Source organism: Arvicanthis niloticus, chromosome 21 (assembly GCF_011762505.2).
Source record: "Arvicanthis niloticus isolate mArvNil1 chromosome 21, mArvNil1.pat.X, whole genome shotgun sequence".
In the NCBI taxonomy this organism is placed as follows: Eukaryota; Metazoa; Chordata; class Mammalia; order Rodentia; family Muridae; genus Arvicanthis; species Arvicanthis niloticus.
In genome coordinates this window covers 46,238,024-46,254,322 of record NC_047678.1, presented here as the reverse complement: position 1 = coordinate 46,254,322, position 16,299 = coordinate 46,238,024, and the positions used below count along the sequence as shown (strand labels likewise).

Genomic DNA, 16,299 nt, shown 5'->3' with positions numbered 1-16,299 from the left:
CACTTCACTGGCTCTTGTCTCTTGTTAATCAAAGCTGATTCATCAGCTGCAAGCTGACCAGACACCAGTAATTCAGACTATTAATTCAACCTAGCAAAAGCCCCTGAAAGAGTCTTTAATCTTCCCTCTAAAACCGTACGAGTCTGGTCTCTATCATTTGCATTGTTCCCAAGATCTTTTCCCCTTCCCTCTCACTCTCACTCCAGCCCCTCTTGCTCCAGTCCCAGGGTTGGTTTATTTATTATATGTAAGTACACTGTAGCTGTCTTCAGACACCCCATAAGAGGGCATCAGATTTCATTACAGATAGTTGTGAACCACCATGTAGTTGCTGGGATTTGAACTCAGGACCTCCAGGAAAAGTGGTCAGTGCTCTTATCCACTGAGCCATCTCACCAGCCCTGTTCCCAAGATCTTCTCTTCCACACTCCCACAGAGGAGCAGAGCAGGCTGAACATGCCATGAGGAGCAAGCCAGTAAGCACGCAATGGCTTTCCTAACCCAAAGTTCCAAAGTTCTCCCACAATCTCCCAAAAAACACGATCAAGTCTGACACAGCAATACCCCATAGTCTTGGTACCAATTTTGTTTTAGGGTTACCATAGCTGTGATAAAACACCATGACCAAAAGCAAGTTGGGAGGTAAAGATTTATTTCACTCACAGTTCCATATTAACAGTTCATCATCTATCGTCCATCACTGAAGGAAGCAGGGCAGGAACTCAAACACGACAGGAACCTGGAGGCAGAAGCCGATGCAGAGGCCATGGGAGGGTGCTGTTTACTGGCTTGCTTCTCATGACAAGTTAAGCCTGCTCTCTATAGAACACAGGAACACCTGCCCAGGGATGGCACCACCCACAATGAGCTGAGTTCTCCCCATCAACCATCAATTTAGAAAATGCCCTACAGGTTTGCCTACAGCATAGTCTTATAAGGGCATTTTCCCAATTGAGCCCTCCTCCTCTCTGATGACTCTAGCTTCTGTCCAGTTGACATAAGCCTAGCCAGCCCACCTTAATCACAATGTTGCTTTTGTGAGAATATACACACACTGAAACAGTAAATTACACAACTCCAAATACATATTTTATGCAAATTACAGCTGAAAGCTGCTTTGTGTGTGATTTTTGTTTGATACAGGTTCTCTCAATGTAGTCCTGGTTGCTCGGGAATGAGTTATGGAGACCAGGCTAGCTATGAACTCACAGAAAATCTATTTATCTCTGCCTCCTGACTTCTGAGAATAGAGGTGTGTGCCACCACACACTGTAAAGCTGTTGCGTTTACAAAATGGACCATTTCTTCCTTCAAGAATTTTAGCATCAGCAGGTCTAGCTGGCGGTGCAGCTCAGAGCTAAGATGTGCATCTACCACACATGAAGGCAGGCCCCTGGTCAACCCCAGCCCCTAAATGTAAAAATAAATAAACAAAATCTCCAAGTCTGAGGAAGGAAAGTGCTCTGGTCTTCAGTTTAACCAACTACAGTGAGTCTCAAGAAGCACCTAAAGGCAGCACCACTGAGTCCTTTTCAGAATGAGGAGCCATCTTTTTTTTTCATTAATTTATTCACTTTATATCCTGATCAGAGCTTCCCCTGTTTCCTCTTCTCCCTCTATGTCCCTTCCCTTTCTCCTCAGAGAAGAGAAGACCTCCCGTGGATATCAGCCCACCTTGGCATATCGAGATGTAATAAGACTGGGCATTTCTTCTTCTATTGAGGCTAAACAAGGCTGTCCAGTTAAGGGGAAGGGATCCAAAGGCAGACAACAGAGTCAGAGACAGCCCCTGCTGTTCCTGTTAGAAGTCTTACATGAGGACCAAGCTATACATCTGTTACATATGTGTAGGGAGGGGTCTAGGGATCTCATGCATGATCGCTGGTTGATGGTTCAGTCTCTGTGAGACCCTATAGGCCCAGGTTAGTTGATTCTGTAGATTTTCTTATGGTATCCTTGACCTCTCTGGCTTCTTAAATCTCCCTCCTGCCCCCTTCCACCCTTCCACAAGATTCCCCAGGCTCTGCCTAATGTTTGGCTGTGGGTCTCTACATCTGTCTCTAAGTACAGCAGAATCTCACTAACAATGGCCAGTCACTGGTTGGTCATTCCCTCAATCTCTGCTCTTGCTTTATCCCTGCACCTCTTATAGGAGGAGATGTTGTGGGTGGAAGGGTTTGTGGCTGGGTTGGTGTCCCCATCCCTCCACTGGAAGCCTTGCCTGGTTACAGAAGGTGACAGTTTCATGGCCCATATCCCCTACTGCTGGAGTCCTGGGAATTTCCATTGGAGGAGCCATCTTTTTTATAAAAAGTTCCTCTTTGGCAACACAGTCAATTGTTGCCTATTGGAAACCTAAGTTTAATTTTTTTTTTAACCTTTAAAGTATAGACTTGAGGGCTGGAGAGATGGCTCAGGGGTTAAGAACACTTTCTGTTCTTTCAGAGGACCCAGGTTCGGTGTCCAGCACCCACATGCTGGCTCACAACTGTCTGTAACTCCAGTTCCAGGGGATTTGATGCCCTCTTTTGGCCTCCTTGGGCACCAAGCATGCACATTGTACAAATACATACATGCATGCAAAACATACACACACACATATAATATTTACATTTTTTTTTTTTTAGCTCAAGGCCAGCCTGGGCTACATGGGCTCCTGTCTCAAAAAACAGAAGGCAGAAACCAGCCAGGTGGTAGTGGTACACTCTTCATCCCAGCACTTGGGAGGCAGAGGCAGGTGAGTCTCCGAGTTCAAGACTAGCCTGGTTTACAAAGTGAGTTCCAGGACAACCAGGGATACACAGAGAAACCCTGTCTCAAAAACAAACAAACAAACAAACAAACAACAAACAAACTAGAAAACAGGCTTCTGAGATGAATAAAACACCTGCTGCCAGCCCAACGGCCCCATCCCCAGGACTTCAGAAGACTTTCTAGCAGTTGTCTTCTGACTTCCACAAAAATATATAATATATAATAATAAGAAAATACTGAGAGCCAGTTAGGATTCATGGCTTTTTCAGTCTCACGCTTTGGCTCAAAAACAAGCTACGAATGCCTTTCTGTGTTCCCTCCTGTCCCAAAATTCGAGGGAGCTCTGGGGTTGTCCTCATCTTTTCTTCTGCAGTGACACAAATGATGCCTTCCCTTTGCAAGGCCAGGACATGTTGCAATGCATCCTTATGGGGAAGAGCCTGGGCCCTATCCTGATCACTGTGCTGGCCCTGCATGCTGCTTGAGGAAGTCACTCCAAGGCTAGAGACACAAACCAGGCCTGGACACTGCCACCTCTGCAGGCTAGATACAGAGTCTGAAAAGTTCAAAACATTAAGAAAGGCTTGCCGCTGTCTCCCTGTCAAAGACCTTCAACCAAACATGTGAAAGGACTGTGCTTGGCAGATATGAGGCCTCCAGTTCCATCACCAGGAAAAGGAAGGGGGGAAGAGAGGAAAGAAGGGAGGGAGGGAGGGAGGGAGGGTAGGCAGACAAGGAAGAGGGCTCTGTGGTCTGGCAGGAGCCAGAGAAAGGCTTTAATGGAGACAAGCCTCCCATGAAGGGCCGGATTGCGTAACCACCACCCCCCAACCCCCACCCTCAGCTCTGTTGCAATCAGAATCACAGCTCTCAACCTCCTCAGTCACAGAGAAGCTTCAGTTTGCAGAAAAACAAGCAGTATCAGCCCAGGCTTAGATGGCATTTTTATGTCTTCATCTCATTATCCCTGACTGACACGTTAGTGAAGCAACTTCCAGCCGAAAGGAAAGTCTTAGCACCTTTTTGGTTTATTTGTTTGTTTGTTTGTTTGTTTGTTTAGGAACTGTGGTCTCACTATATGGTCTTGCCTGTCCTGGAACTCCCTATGTACGGCAAACTGTCCTTGAAGTCGTAGAGATCTGCCTGCCTCAGCCCCCTGCTCACATCTCTATCTTTGAGGAAGGGACCTTGCTGAGCTAATATCTCTGCAAAGCGATAACCAGTCGAGCCCACTCAAGCCCAAAAATAGGAAACTGGAAAAACACAGAGAAGCCACAGCAGATTCCCTTTCATGGAAGTGACCCAAACTGCTTTCCTCTTAGCCAAATGCATAAATGAAATACATTGTCCTGAAGGGCTGGCCTGGCAAGTCAAACATTTTAAGTGTATTCCCTCATCTTTTGGTATTCTTAGGTTGGGTGGGGTGGGGGTGGGGGGGTGGAGGAACAGCCGGGTCCTTCCAAATGCCACACCCCGAAAAGTTTGCCTTCCACAGCATTTTTGAACCACCCCAGCACCCATGACCTCTTTGAATAAGAAAGGACAAAAGTTGGTGAGTTTAATTTTAATCCTCTTATTAACCTCCGATGTGAACCACTATCATAGTGAAAACTACTCAGCGACTCCCTTCGCTCCTTCCCGGAAAACTCTCGGTCACCTCGTTATAAACGCGCCATTTGATCAGTTGTTCCCCACTAATTTTAATCAAAGAAAACTGACTCATGAAAGGACGAAAGCAGTTAATTTCGAGTTTGGAAAAAAAAAAAAAAAAGATAGAAAGTCACGTGATCAGCAGTAAATCAGGACGCTCTGTGGCAGACTGGAAGCCATCTGCATATTGGCAGCTTATCAGCCTTAAGGTTTAAAATCCTCCTGGGAAAGAGGGTGTGACTGTTAGACTCTTACCTACTGCATTTCTTGAGCTCAGCTAGCATGACCGCATCTTAACGTTTTCCAGATGTGGGAGGTTCCTTAAGAATCCGGGGGGGGGGGGGGGGTTGTCACCGTGGTATAGCTGATGTGTAGAGCTCGTCCTGGAGCTAACTCCCAACTCCGTAAACCAAAACAAAAACCAAACAATGTAGCAACATTTCAGCGGGTGAGGAAGGCTCACCTAGAGAGCTTCGCTTGTGGACCACATCAACATCCCGCTACGGAGTACTGGTCTACCAGTTCCGCAGCACTGCAGAAGCAGCAATGAATACCTGTAGAGCCGCCTTACTGCAGCTGTATCTGTTGTTAGGCGCTTCCTCGTGGACCCCAGGGCTGGCCCTATGCACTTCTGAGGTTCAAATACTTTTTAAAAAGTTGACCTTCAACACATCACGCCCTTATTATCTCAGGCCACTCAGTGGTTTGCTCTCTTGAATACTCCAGTCTTCCTCCAGCCAATCAGCAATAGCCTCAGCTCTGAAGGCTTCGGAGACAGCAGCCCTCCTGAGGCAGCAGCCTCAGGGCACACAAAGCCAATGCGTACCCACCAGGCATTCGGCTAGGTGTGACAGTGAGGTTATCAAAGTCCTCTCAGCCACATCAGCTTTCCTCATCTGGGCCTCCTTGACATAGTTCTGTCGTTAGCTCTGAAATACATGTGCCTTAGGTGCCTGGTGACTTACCTATGCCTCACAGTGCCGCGGCGAGGGTACTATCTGGAAGCTCAGACCAAGCCTCCGATCTTCTTAGCCAACACACATTGCCATCCACATGCTTGGATTGAAACCACCATGGGGAGCACAGCCTGGGTGGTCTATCACAGTTCCCTACAGCCCAGGCTACCCACGCCCACCCACCTCCCACCCCCCACCCCACCTACCCTTTTCTGGCTACCTCAGTATTTTACCTCAGATACCAAGCGTTAATGCAGGTCAACAGAGAAAGAATGGGAACAAAACACTCCAAGAAGTGACTTTTTTTTCTGCCTTCTTTGTTTTTGTTTTGGTTTTATGTGTGTGTGTGTTTTGTTTGGTTGGTTTGGGTTTAGTTAAGACACGATTTCTCTGTGTAGCCCTTAGCTGTCCTGAAATTCTTTCTATAAACCAGGCTGGCCTCTAACTCAAGAGATCTGCCTGCCTCTGCCTCCCTAGTGCTGTTGCTTGGAGTTTTGTTTTGTTGATACTGAGGATTGAATCCAGGGCCTTACACACTAAAGTCATTTTCCTGAGATCCCCGTCTGTGTCCTACCCACTCTGAGCTGGTAGCAAGAATAATAACTATGGGAATATTCAGGAAAGAGCTTTCCAAATACAGAAACAAGAAACTTGGAAGACAGTCTTGAGTTCTATAGGAAGGTACAACCCCAAAGGGCTGAAGGATGGGAGCCCCCCCCCCAAAAGACTTCACAGCAGTCAAGTGACCTTCTGGTTTAAATGTGTGGTCTCTCCCCCTCCCCGACAGGTGTCCTCTGACACCAGCTCAGCCTTCTGCAGGTGACTCAATGCTAAGGGACAAGGCTCTGACTGCCAACTGTGCGCCAAATGTTTGTTTAAAAGGTAAAAGGGGAGGAGGGACCCCCTCTGATTTGGATGGGATTGTGTTCCTGGAGACAAATGTGTAAGGAATTGTCTGGGGCTTTGTTTTAGCCTTATGCGTCCTGTACTTGGGAGGGGAAGGGAAAAAAAAAAAAAAAAGAAAATAAACTATTTTTCCTGGCAAGGACTGGTCCTTAATAGACAACTTTCTTTCCAACTGTATGACCATCTGTTCCCCTTGGAATCTGAAGATTAGAAGTGTCTTGGAACTTGACCCAGAACCGACACCTGCTGCAGATTCCCGGTCTACATTTCCCCCAGCAGCCACAGCTCTGAGTGTGCTCCACCCGAATCCCTCTTGGGGCTTGTCTTTTTTAAAAGGAGTTAATAGCTGGGGGTGTAGTCAATGGTAGAATACTCATCCAGCACATGAAATGCTCTGGGACCAATCCTTAGCAGGGGAGAACAGTAATATCTAATGTGGACAAGCATCCTTACAGAAAAAAAAAATATATATATAAGAAAAGCAGAAAGGAGGCTGGTTACACTCAGGCAGACAGAAGTGGACGCTTCCCTGCATCCTGCCTGGGTCTCTACTTCCAAGACTAGCCCTCTCACAAATTCTCCACAGCAGCTATGTCCCTCAACCCATTCTCATTGAAACTCACTCAGGAGACCAAGGGAGGAGAGGACCTCTGGTATAAGGCCAGCCTAGGATACAAACAGCAGCAAAACAATAACCAAGGGCCAGAGATATGGATGGCTCAGTGGTTAGTAGCGCTTGCTGCTCTTGCAAAGGACTGGGGTTTAGCTCCCAGCACCCACCTGGCAACTCACAACATGAGTTCCAGGGGAATCCAATGCCCTTTTCTGACTCTATGGGCACTAGGCATGTGGGTCGTACACATATACACTTGTAGACATAATACCCACACACTTAAAAAATAAATCTTGTGGGCTGAAGAGATGGCTCAGTGGTTAAGAGCACCCACTGCTCTTCCAGAGGTCCTGAGCTGGATTTCCAGCAACCACATGGTGGCTCACAACCATCTGTAATGGGATCTGATGCCCTCTTCCGGTGTGCCTGAAGACAGCTACAGTGTACTCTTACATAGGAAATAAATAATTCTTTAAAAAAAAAATCTTAACCAGGGACAGAGTGGCAGAACACCTCAATAATCATGGGCATCGTGTTCTTGGGGTCTAGGTTTCTGAGATGCTGAAGAGCTGGGTAAGATGACTCACTGAGGTAATGGTATTTGCCACCAAGCCTGATGGCCTGAGTCCAACCTCTCTTCCCCAGTACCGCACAAAGGCAGAAAGGACAGAACCGTGTCCTGTAATTGTTCTCTGACCCTGACCCAGTGTTGTGCACAGTCACCCCCACCCCCATTCCCACCAAGTACATAAGAAGGAAGAAGAGACTGCCCAAGGTTGACATTCTCTCAGATCTTGATTTCCTTCCAACCCAATGTAGGCACCAGAAGCGAGCAGGAGAGAACATAGACGAATGTAATCATTTCCTTAAGAGACAGGGCTATGAACCAGCGAGTTGCCCTCAGCTGAGTCTCTCTGGGCTCTCCTGAGCCTCACACAGCATCCTAAGCCAGGTAGCAGGGAGGAAGCCCTCACTCCTCTGGGGCACTGTAAAGCTCCTGTATAACAGACAGAAAGGCAGAGACTGCTTCCAAATTTGAGATGTAAAAGCCCCTGGGAAGCAAGTACTGTAGCCTCTGGGGACTTTGGGAGAACAGCCCTCAATTAACCTGATCTCTCAGGTGTAGACACCTGCCTACAGTCACTGAGAAACACCTTACATAGCCAGAGCTGGAAAAGGCTCTGCCTTAGTTTTTCTTACTGGGAAACATCGATGGTCATACTTGTAGGCAGAATGCGGAAGTTCAGAAGATCCCCAAGGACAGGTTCTGGAGGAACCAGACTGGCCAGCAAGCTGGGCAGAGGAACACTGACCTAGGCTGTAGTCTGGAATTAGAGTCCTTAGACACACTGCCATCTGTTTGATATCCTTGATTCTCCCTAATGTACCCCACAGACTGAGGTCTTATGGGGTGATACACTGGCCTCCCAATTGGGCAGGCGGCATGGAGGTCAGAAATCTCACGGACGAAGTTTTAGTATTAGACTTGCTTTTGATTGTGTGTGTGCACGCATGCATGTGTGCGTGTTTAAATTATGCATATGCAGGAGTGTATGTACGGATATATATGCACATGAGTACAGTTGTCCTTGGAGGTCAGAAGAGTGTCAGAGCCCCTGGAACACTTGTGAGCCACCCAACAAAGGAGCTAGTAATTGAACTGGGGTCTCCTGCAACAGTAGCGTGCACTCTTCACTGCTCAACTCTATCGATCCAGACTGTTTTTTATATTTTTGAGATGAGGTCTCATAGCCCAACCTGGCCCCAAACTCCCATGAATGGTCTTGAACGTCTGACCCTCCTGCCTCAACTTCCAAATGCATCACCAAATGCCTGGCTTGGCTCTAGTATTTGTGTGTACCATCTCTGCTACAAGAACCAGACTCTGGACTCTGCGTGCTTAGACAAGCTGTCATAATCTTTCCCCAGGACTGATGTGGCTGAATATTAGATTTGATTCAGGCAATATAAAAACCATTGAAGCTATTCGATATCTTGAAGGTCAAAGTCTGAATGTCCAAACTGCAACTGAGGGGAAGAATTAGACCATAAGCCCAGAGAGCTACAGAGAGAGTTTCCACAGATACCAGTTGCTGGACATTTACAGAGGCTTCATTCACAAAAACTCCAACAGAAGCAATACAGTTCTAGGACTCTAGACCCTGTCAGCAGCCCTACAGTTCCAACGACAAGCTTTCCCTAACAGTGACCCTGAACACAGGCTGCCTGACCCACATCACCCTAATTGTCCACCCTCTTGCCTCTCACCTCTGTTTACAGAAAACAGTACACAAACCTCTACCTCACAAATGAAATAAAGCAGCAACTACAAATGACAAATAAGAACTTCAGTAAGCCAAGTTTTCTGCTCTGCCTGTAGCCCCAGATACTCAAGAGGTTAAGGGGGTAACAAATGGATTAAGTCTAAGCTTTCAGCCTGGGCAACACAGACCTCATCTCAAAAATAAATAAGTGAGCCAGGTATGGTGAGGCATACATGCTCACCCCACCCCACCCCCAAGGATGCTGAAACCGGAGAATTGAGAGTTCAAAAATCACAGGAGGATCATATAGAGAGACCCTATCTCTTTTTTTTTTTTTTTTTAAGATTTTATTTATGAGTGCATTGTAGCTGTCTTCAAATCTAACAGAAAAGGGCATCAGATGCCATCACAGATGGTTGTGAGCCACCATGTGGTTGCTGGGAATTGAACTCAGGACCTTCAGAAGAGCAGTCAGTGCTCTTAACCACTGAGCCATCTCTCCAGCCCGAGAGACCCTATCTCAAAGCACTAGAAATAACACACTAACACACACACACACACACACACACACACACACACACACACACACAGTCTCATGCTAAGTGGCAGAAGCTAATGTCAAAAGGATCCATTTGTATCACCTTCTTCTGGATAGACAGAGAAGACAGATCATTCGTTAAAAGGTATTAGGGCAGGTGACAGGTATAGGAACAGTTTCCTCTCGGTTACATGGACAGCTACACAGCTGCAGGCATGTGCCATAACACATGGATAGGAGCACTTTGCAAGGTGACTGTTACAGCACGTGAATTATACTTTAATTAAAGTGCACAGGGCAAGGAAACAAGAGGAAAAAGTTCTACCTTATACAAGGCTGGCCAGAAGGGTAAGGGCAGGGGTAGGTGCTGATGACCCCAGTCTCTCGATGATGTGGGAAAACAGAAAACTCCCAGCCCCAAGAGCCTGAGCCCTGAGCTGAGAGGCAAAGCAAATACATACTGCTTACATCTGGGCTCTCTGGACATCATGACCAGGGAAAGGATGCCCCCAGATGCCACAAATGCTAACGGCTGTTGGTCCAGCAGAATGTTCTGGAACTATCTGGAATATCTGCCATGAAGCAGAAAAAACACATAAAAGAAGAGATAGGTAGTCCCATCCAAGAAGAAACAGTCGTTTTCTACCAGCAACCACCTGAATGTAAGTACCAGGACAGGAGTAAGACACAACAGGCCTTTGCTTCTCCATCCCCACCTAAGAGGGCCAGCAACACGCCACACACACACACACACACACACACACACCACACAGACACACACACACACCCCACACCACACACACAACACACAGACACAGACACACACACACCCCACACCACACACACAACACACAGACACACACACACACCCCATACCACACACACACACACCCCATACCACACACACACAGACACACACACACCACACCACACAGACACACACACCTCATACCACACATACACACACACCACACACACACAAACCACACACTGCACACACATACACTGCATACATAATACACACACATACACACACACCACACACACCACACACTGCACACACATACACTGTATACACAACACACACACATACTGCACACACATATACACACATACGTACTCACTACACACATACACACACACAAACCACACACAGATATACACAGACACACACCACACACACACTGCACACACATACACTGCATACACAACACACACACATACACACACCACACACAGATACACATACACACACAGACACACACACTGCATACACAATACATACACATACTGCACACACATATACACGCATACACACTCACCACACACACATACACACACACAAATCACACACACATACACACATGGATATACACAGACACACACCACACACATATATACACATACCATACACACATATACACACACTGCACACACACACATATCACACACATATACATATACACTGCACACACATGCACACCACACACACCACATACACACACTGCACATATACACACACACTGCACACACGTACATACATACACACACACATTCAGATATAGACACTTTTAGACAATAGGGACTGTTTGAGTTGAGGGAATAGGAGGAGGCTGAGTCTGGGAGAGAAAAGCAAAGAGCTGGACTTGGTTCTGCTACTTTCTAATGACTCTCAGGGAGTGCCATAAAAATAGCTAATACAGAGCATGTAGGTCAGCCTCAGTGCCAGGGACCTCAGCTGCCCACTCATCCATCCCACAGGAAGAACTCCATGTCGCCCAAAATGTATACCCAAAGCCAGCCTAGGACCAAGAGGGAGCCTTTCCACATCATAAGAATCCCAGATCTGAGGATTTTAGAAGCGTGCTACCATGGCTGTTTTGTGCAGAGCGTGGGGATCAGCCGTGGCTTATGCATGCCGAGCAACTCTACTACTTGAGCTACATCCCCAGCGCCAAGTCATCTTTTAAACAAAGAGCAGAGCAGGCAGTAGAGCCTCTTGTCTACAACTCCAGCACTCCAGAAGTCAAGGCATGATTACTTTGAGTTCAAGACCAACCTGGGCTATACAGTAAATTTCAGGCTACTTAGCAAACCTTGTTTCAAATACCCAAATTAAAAAAAAAACAAAACAAAAACCCCAAAATTATCACCAAGTATGCTGGTGTGTGCCTCTAATCTCAGCTCCTCAGAAAACAGAGACAGGCAGATATCTAAGTTTGAGGCCAACCAGGATTACATAGCAATACCCTGTCTCAAAAAAACTACCCTCAGAAACACAAATTTCTGTGTGTGTGTGTGTGTATGTCTATATGTATGCATGTATGCAAGCATGCATGTATTATATGTGTGTCCAGTGTGTACATGTGTGTGTGAGTCTGTTTACATGTATGCAGGTGTGTACAGTGTGTGTGTGCATGTGTGTACAGGTTGTTCAGTGTGTGTGCAGGTGTGTTTGGTGTGTATGCACACGTGTGTAGGTGTGCTCAGTGTGTGTGTGCACACGTGTGCAGGTGCTTGTGGAGACAGAGATGTCAGGTGACCAACTCTCACTCACCATCTTGTAAGGTCCCTCTCTGAACCTGGAGCTCTGCAGGTGGCAAGCAGGAAATAGCCATCCCACACTCTCCCCCATTTCGAAGTGCTGGGAGTGCCTGGCAGTCACCATCCCCAGCTTGTTATGTGGGTGCTAGGGGTTCAGTCTCAGGGCTTGCATAGCTAAGTGCTCTTAACCCACTGAGCCATCTCCCCACTCCACCCCTCTTAAGTTTTATTTTTTTTTTTAATTGAAAAATTTATCTCTGAAGTGTCATCGTAAGAATTAAGATTACAGAAAAATACAAAATATAGCTCTTGTGTAAAGTGAATGAAACTGTCCTGGCTGACAATCCAATTCTAATTTCAAGCAAATCCTTCCAGATTGTGTTGAATACTCGGTTTGTGTTTCTGTCTCAGTGTAAAACCCTCACTTGGCTGTCCTGTCACCAGCAGCTGGCAATGGGCTGTGAAGTCTAAATCAGAATACAGAGCAATGTAAGGCAGGTTGACAGTTCTGAATCTCTGTGCTGGCCAGGGAGTCTGATACAGACTCCCTGTTTCCCCTATGTGTTAAAAAGTAAAGGGCTCTCCTGTGTTTCTGCAAGTTTGTACAACTTCCTTTTTGCCTCCCAGGAACTCTCCACGTGCTTGTGGCTCCCCAACGCAGCCTGGGTGGGACCCAGTGACCTACGTGTCTACAGCCTCGTCTGCTCCCTGCCCCCTGAAGAAGCTTGCTGGGGTACAAGCTCAGCCTGTCCTGAGCCTGGGCAGAGACAGAACTGCCCACCACTGACTGTTCTGTGCGGCACTGACAATGTGCTCAAAGACAAACAACTTATTCTTAGTGGAAACAATCCCTACCATCACGTGTCCCCGACAGCCTTTTATCCACATCAGCGGTCTCCTGAGATCCGGCTTCCACAAAAACTCAAAGACCTTCCTGATCACCATTGGATGAATACAACGCGTTCGCAGAATCTGCACTAACAAATCATGCCCCCATCCCCCACCCCCACCCCCACCCCCATTTTTAAGATGCTGGAATCTTTATGAGTTAAAAAAGATTTTCAACTATTCTGCTCATCTTCAGGGGCTATTCCATTCTGAGGTCTGCCTCATGAATCCACAAATCTAACTTGAGAAGAAAAAGAATGTTCTAAAGCAACCTGAGGAGTTTAGTTTTAAAAATCACAACGCTGAATAGAATAGTTGGGACAAAACTCTACTTCAGAACTCCAACCGGTCAAACCTCTCAGTTAATCCTTCATTTAAAACATTTTAGAATCTCTATGCGACTCAGAACATACAATATGGATCTAATTAGGTTCAGCTGCCTTATGTTAGTAATAAAATTGAAAGAGGGAGAGAGAGATGGGGGTGGGGGCTTTGTTCATCCTCTCCTGTGGCCTAGGGAATCACAAACTCCCAAATTTTGCGCATCTTCAAGGTTCACGCAGAACAGCACGCTCTTAAATAGCCCAGCGTATCTGCGAGCCGTGAAGCTCTCAGACTTTGTAGAGGGTCTGGAAGAGATTTCCACAAGGATTGAAGCCCAGTGCTCCACCTCACCCACCCCGGTCGGCCCTCGTGCTCTCAGACTTACACCAGAGCGGATGGACAGGGCATCTGGTTCCAGGGACAGTTGTACTGAGCCTGAATAAAACTCTCGCTTCCCTCCTGCACCGTGCAGCTCACGTTCTTATTCACGATATAGGCGCACCAGTTCCTGGGGTAGAGAGAGAAGGGCTGGGTAAACTTGGAGAACAATGCGAGGAAGGGGGAGACGAGTTTGACCCAACAAGTTGGCGGTCACCAGCGCCGAAGGCAGGAGCTTGCCAAAGCCGCCACCCCAGGGTGCCTCTTGTGTCTTTGGAACACCAAAGAGCCCCAAACCCGTGGCTCCGGGACGTGTTCGTGTTCGGGCTCGGCGGCAGATCCCGTAGTCCTGCCGGACACTCCCCATTGCCCAGGTCCGCTTCAGGATGCTCGGGGGGGGGGGGGGGGCTGGTGGGGAGCACATGGTCACCCGGGATGGTGACGCCCCAAAAGTCTATGGGGACCTCTCTGCTACCGCTACCGCCCGTCGCCATTGGATGGGCAGCTCCAGAGCCCGCAGGCGGATTCGGGAGTGACCACCGAGGATCTGGGACCCTAGGGCTGCGGGGCGAGCATAAGGGGCGCACACTTACTTGTTCCTGGCACTGGGCCTCGCGTGGTACCCGAGCTGCGAGCTCGCGTGGCACAGTCCCGCGCCGCCCAGGGCCAGCAGGGCCAGCAGGGCCGGCGTCCAGCAGCTGGGTGCTCGGGGTCGGGGCGGGGTCTCCTGACACATCTTGAGCCCCACAAGGCTGCAGGCTGCGGGGCCGCGGGAACGGGCAGCGGGCTCGGGCGCTCAGCGGCCCCTCCGGCTCCTGGCCCCCACGCCTCCGCACTGGCCGCTCCGCGGTCCCTCAATGACGCACAGGTCCCCCCGGGTGCCGCCCTCTTTATTTCACTTCCCTCTCCGAAACGTGACTCTTCCCTTTCCCATCTCTGGGCCCTTCGCCTCTCGGCAGGGGGTTGAGGGGGGGAAAGAGCCAAAGGGTTAGGAACCGGGGTCTCGGTTACAGAATTTCCAATTACACATTCCTTTGGTCTCTTCCCAAACGCCAGCAGCTCCTCCTCTCACCTTCCAAACAGCGCGGCCCCAGCCCCTCCGGAAGTGCAGCGAGCGTTGGACTATCCCCACCTCGATCCCGGGGGCCTCTCTCCGGCAAGAAGCCCAGGATGGCTCCATCACAGTTATTCCCTCGGGGGACCTACGCAGTGGGGCTCAGCTTCGATTTCTTCCTCCGAAGCCCCACCGCCGTCTACCCAATAATCTTTAAGGTCTTGGGCGAAAGTTGAGGTCGCAGGAGCTCTCTCCCAGGCGCAGCCAGTATGCGCCTTGAACTTTCCAAATGTGCGGGCTGCAGCTGGACAGTGGGCGCCGCAGCAGCTTGCCTCCCTCCCTGCAGCTGCAAACTGTCAGTTGCTACTCCAGTGTTTGAGAGATGTCCTGCTCGGATGTTTCTCTTTCTATCCGTCTTAAAGGCCCATGGTTCGGTCGGTAAAATGCTGTGCATGAAGACATGAGTTCAGATCCTCAGGCACTCACATAAAAATTAGACAGGGTTTCACAACCCTGTAATCCCTGTGCTAAGGAAGTGGAGGCAGAAGAAGCCCTGAGGCTGCAGGCTCACATACAGACCCTATCTCAAGGGGTGAGGAGGAACGGGGGAAGGAAGAGAGAGACAGAGACAGAGAGGGGAGGAAGAGGAGGAGGAGGGGGAAGAGGAGGAGGAGGGAGAGAGCGCCAGAAGGAGCAATTGACAAGAGGATACAAGACATCAATCTGTGGTCTGCACGCGCGCGCGCGGGTACACACACACACACACACACACGCACACACACGTATGTGCGGGCAAACATTTTTAAAAGACCATTTATTATAATAGATTTTTTTTGTCTTTGCAGCTAAATAGTTCAGATACTGCAGGTGCCTTCCTGCCTTCCTGTCTCCCTTCCTCCACCCACCCCCCCCATCCTTCCTTTTCTCCATCCCTCCATCGCTCCCTCTGTTGGTCATGTTTTCTGCCAAAGTTACAGGGGTCTTTGCCAATTTCTCTATAGCCCGACTGAAGTAACTCCAAAGATAAAATCAGCCCCAGAGGGTGTGGTGTTCCACTTGGGAAGCTGGGGTAGGAGACTCACCTCCGAGGCTAGCCTAGGCTACATACTGTACCACCAAGGAGAGGTGTTCTAGAGGGTATAGAGAGAGCTAGTCCTCTGAGATTAGTTGCTGCTCCTACACTCCCTAGGGCATGCCTAGGCTGTCTTGCTGTACCTGTGAACTAACATGGCTGATGCCTGTGAGTTGAGGGACAGGGAAGCTTGGCTATGTTTTGATAAAACTAAGTGAAGCTACTGGTTGTTTTATTTCTCATATGTTTTTGCTTTGATGGTTTTATTGGGGTTCTTTTGATTTGCAAATTGAAGAAAGAAAATTCCCAAAGTAGAAAATTGTACCATGTAAGGACATAATCTGTTGGTGAACTCTCG

General features: G+C 48.3%; 1 protein-coding gene across 1 annotated transcript in view; it reads right to left on the bottom strand.

Annotated features, from left to right (window-relative positions):
- The window catches only part of Emilin2 (elastin microfibril interfacer 2), a 58,097-nt gene extending 43,419 nt beyond the window's left edge, over nucleotides 1-14,678 (bottom strand). Inside the window, exons 1-2 of the mRNA XM_034483622.2 lie at nucleotides 14,409-14,678; nucleotides 13,823-13,945 (exon numbers count right to left, since the gene is read on the bottom strand). Of these exons, the coding sequence (XP_034339513.1) occupies nucleotides 13,823-13,945; nucleotides 14,409-14,551 (266 nt within the window). The 5' untranslated portion in view covers nucleotides 14,552-14,678. The remainder of the gene's footprint in view (nucleotides 1-13,822; nucleotides 13,946-14,408) is intronic.
- Nucleotides 14,679-16,299: the final 1,621 nt, after the last annotated feature.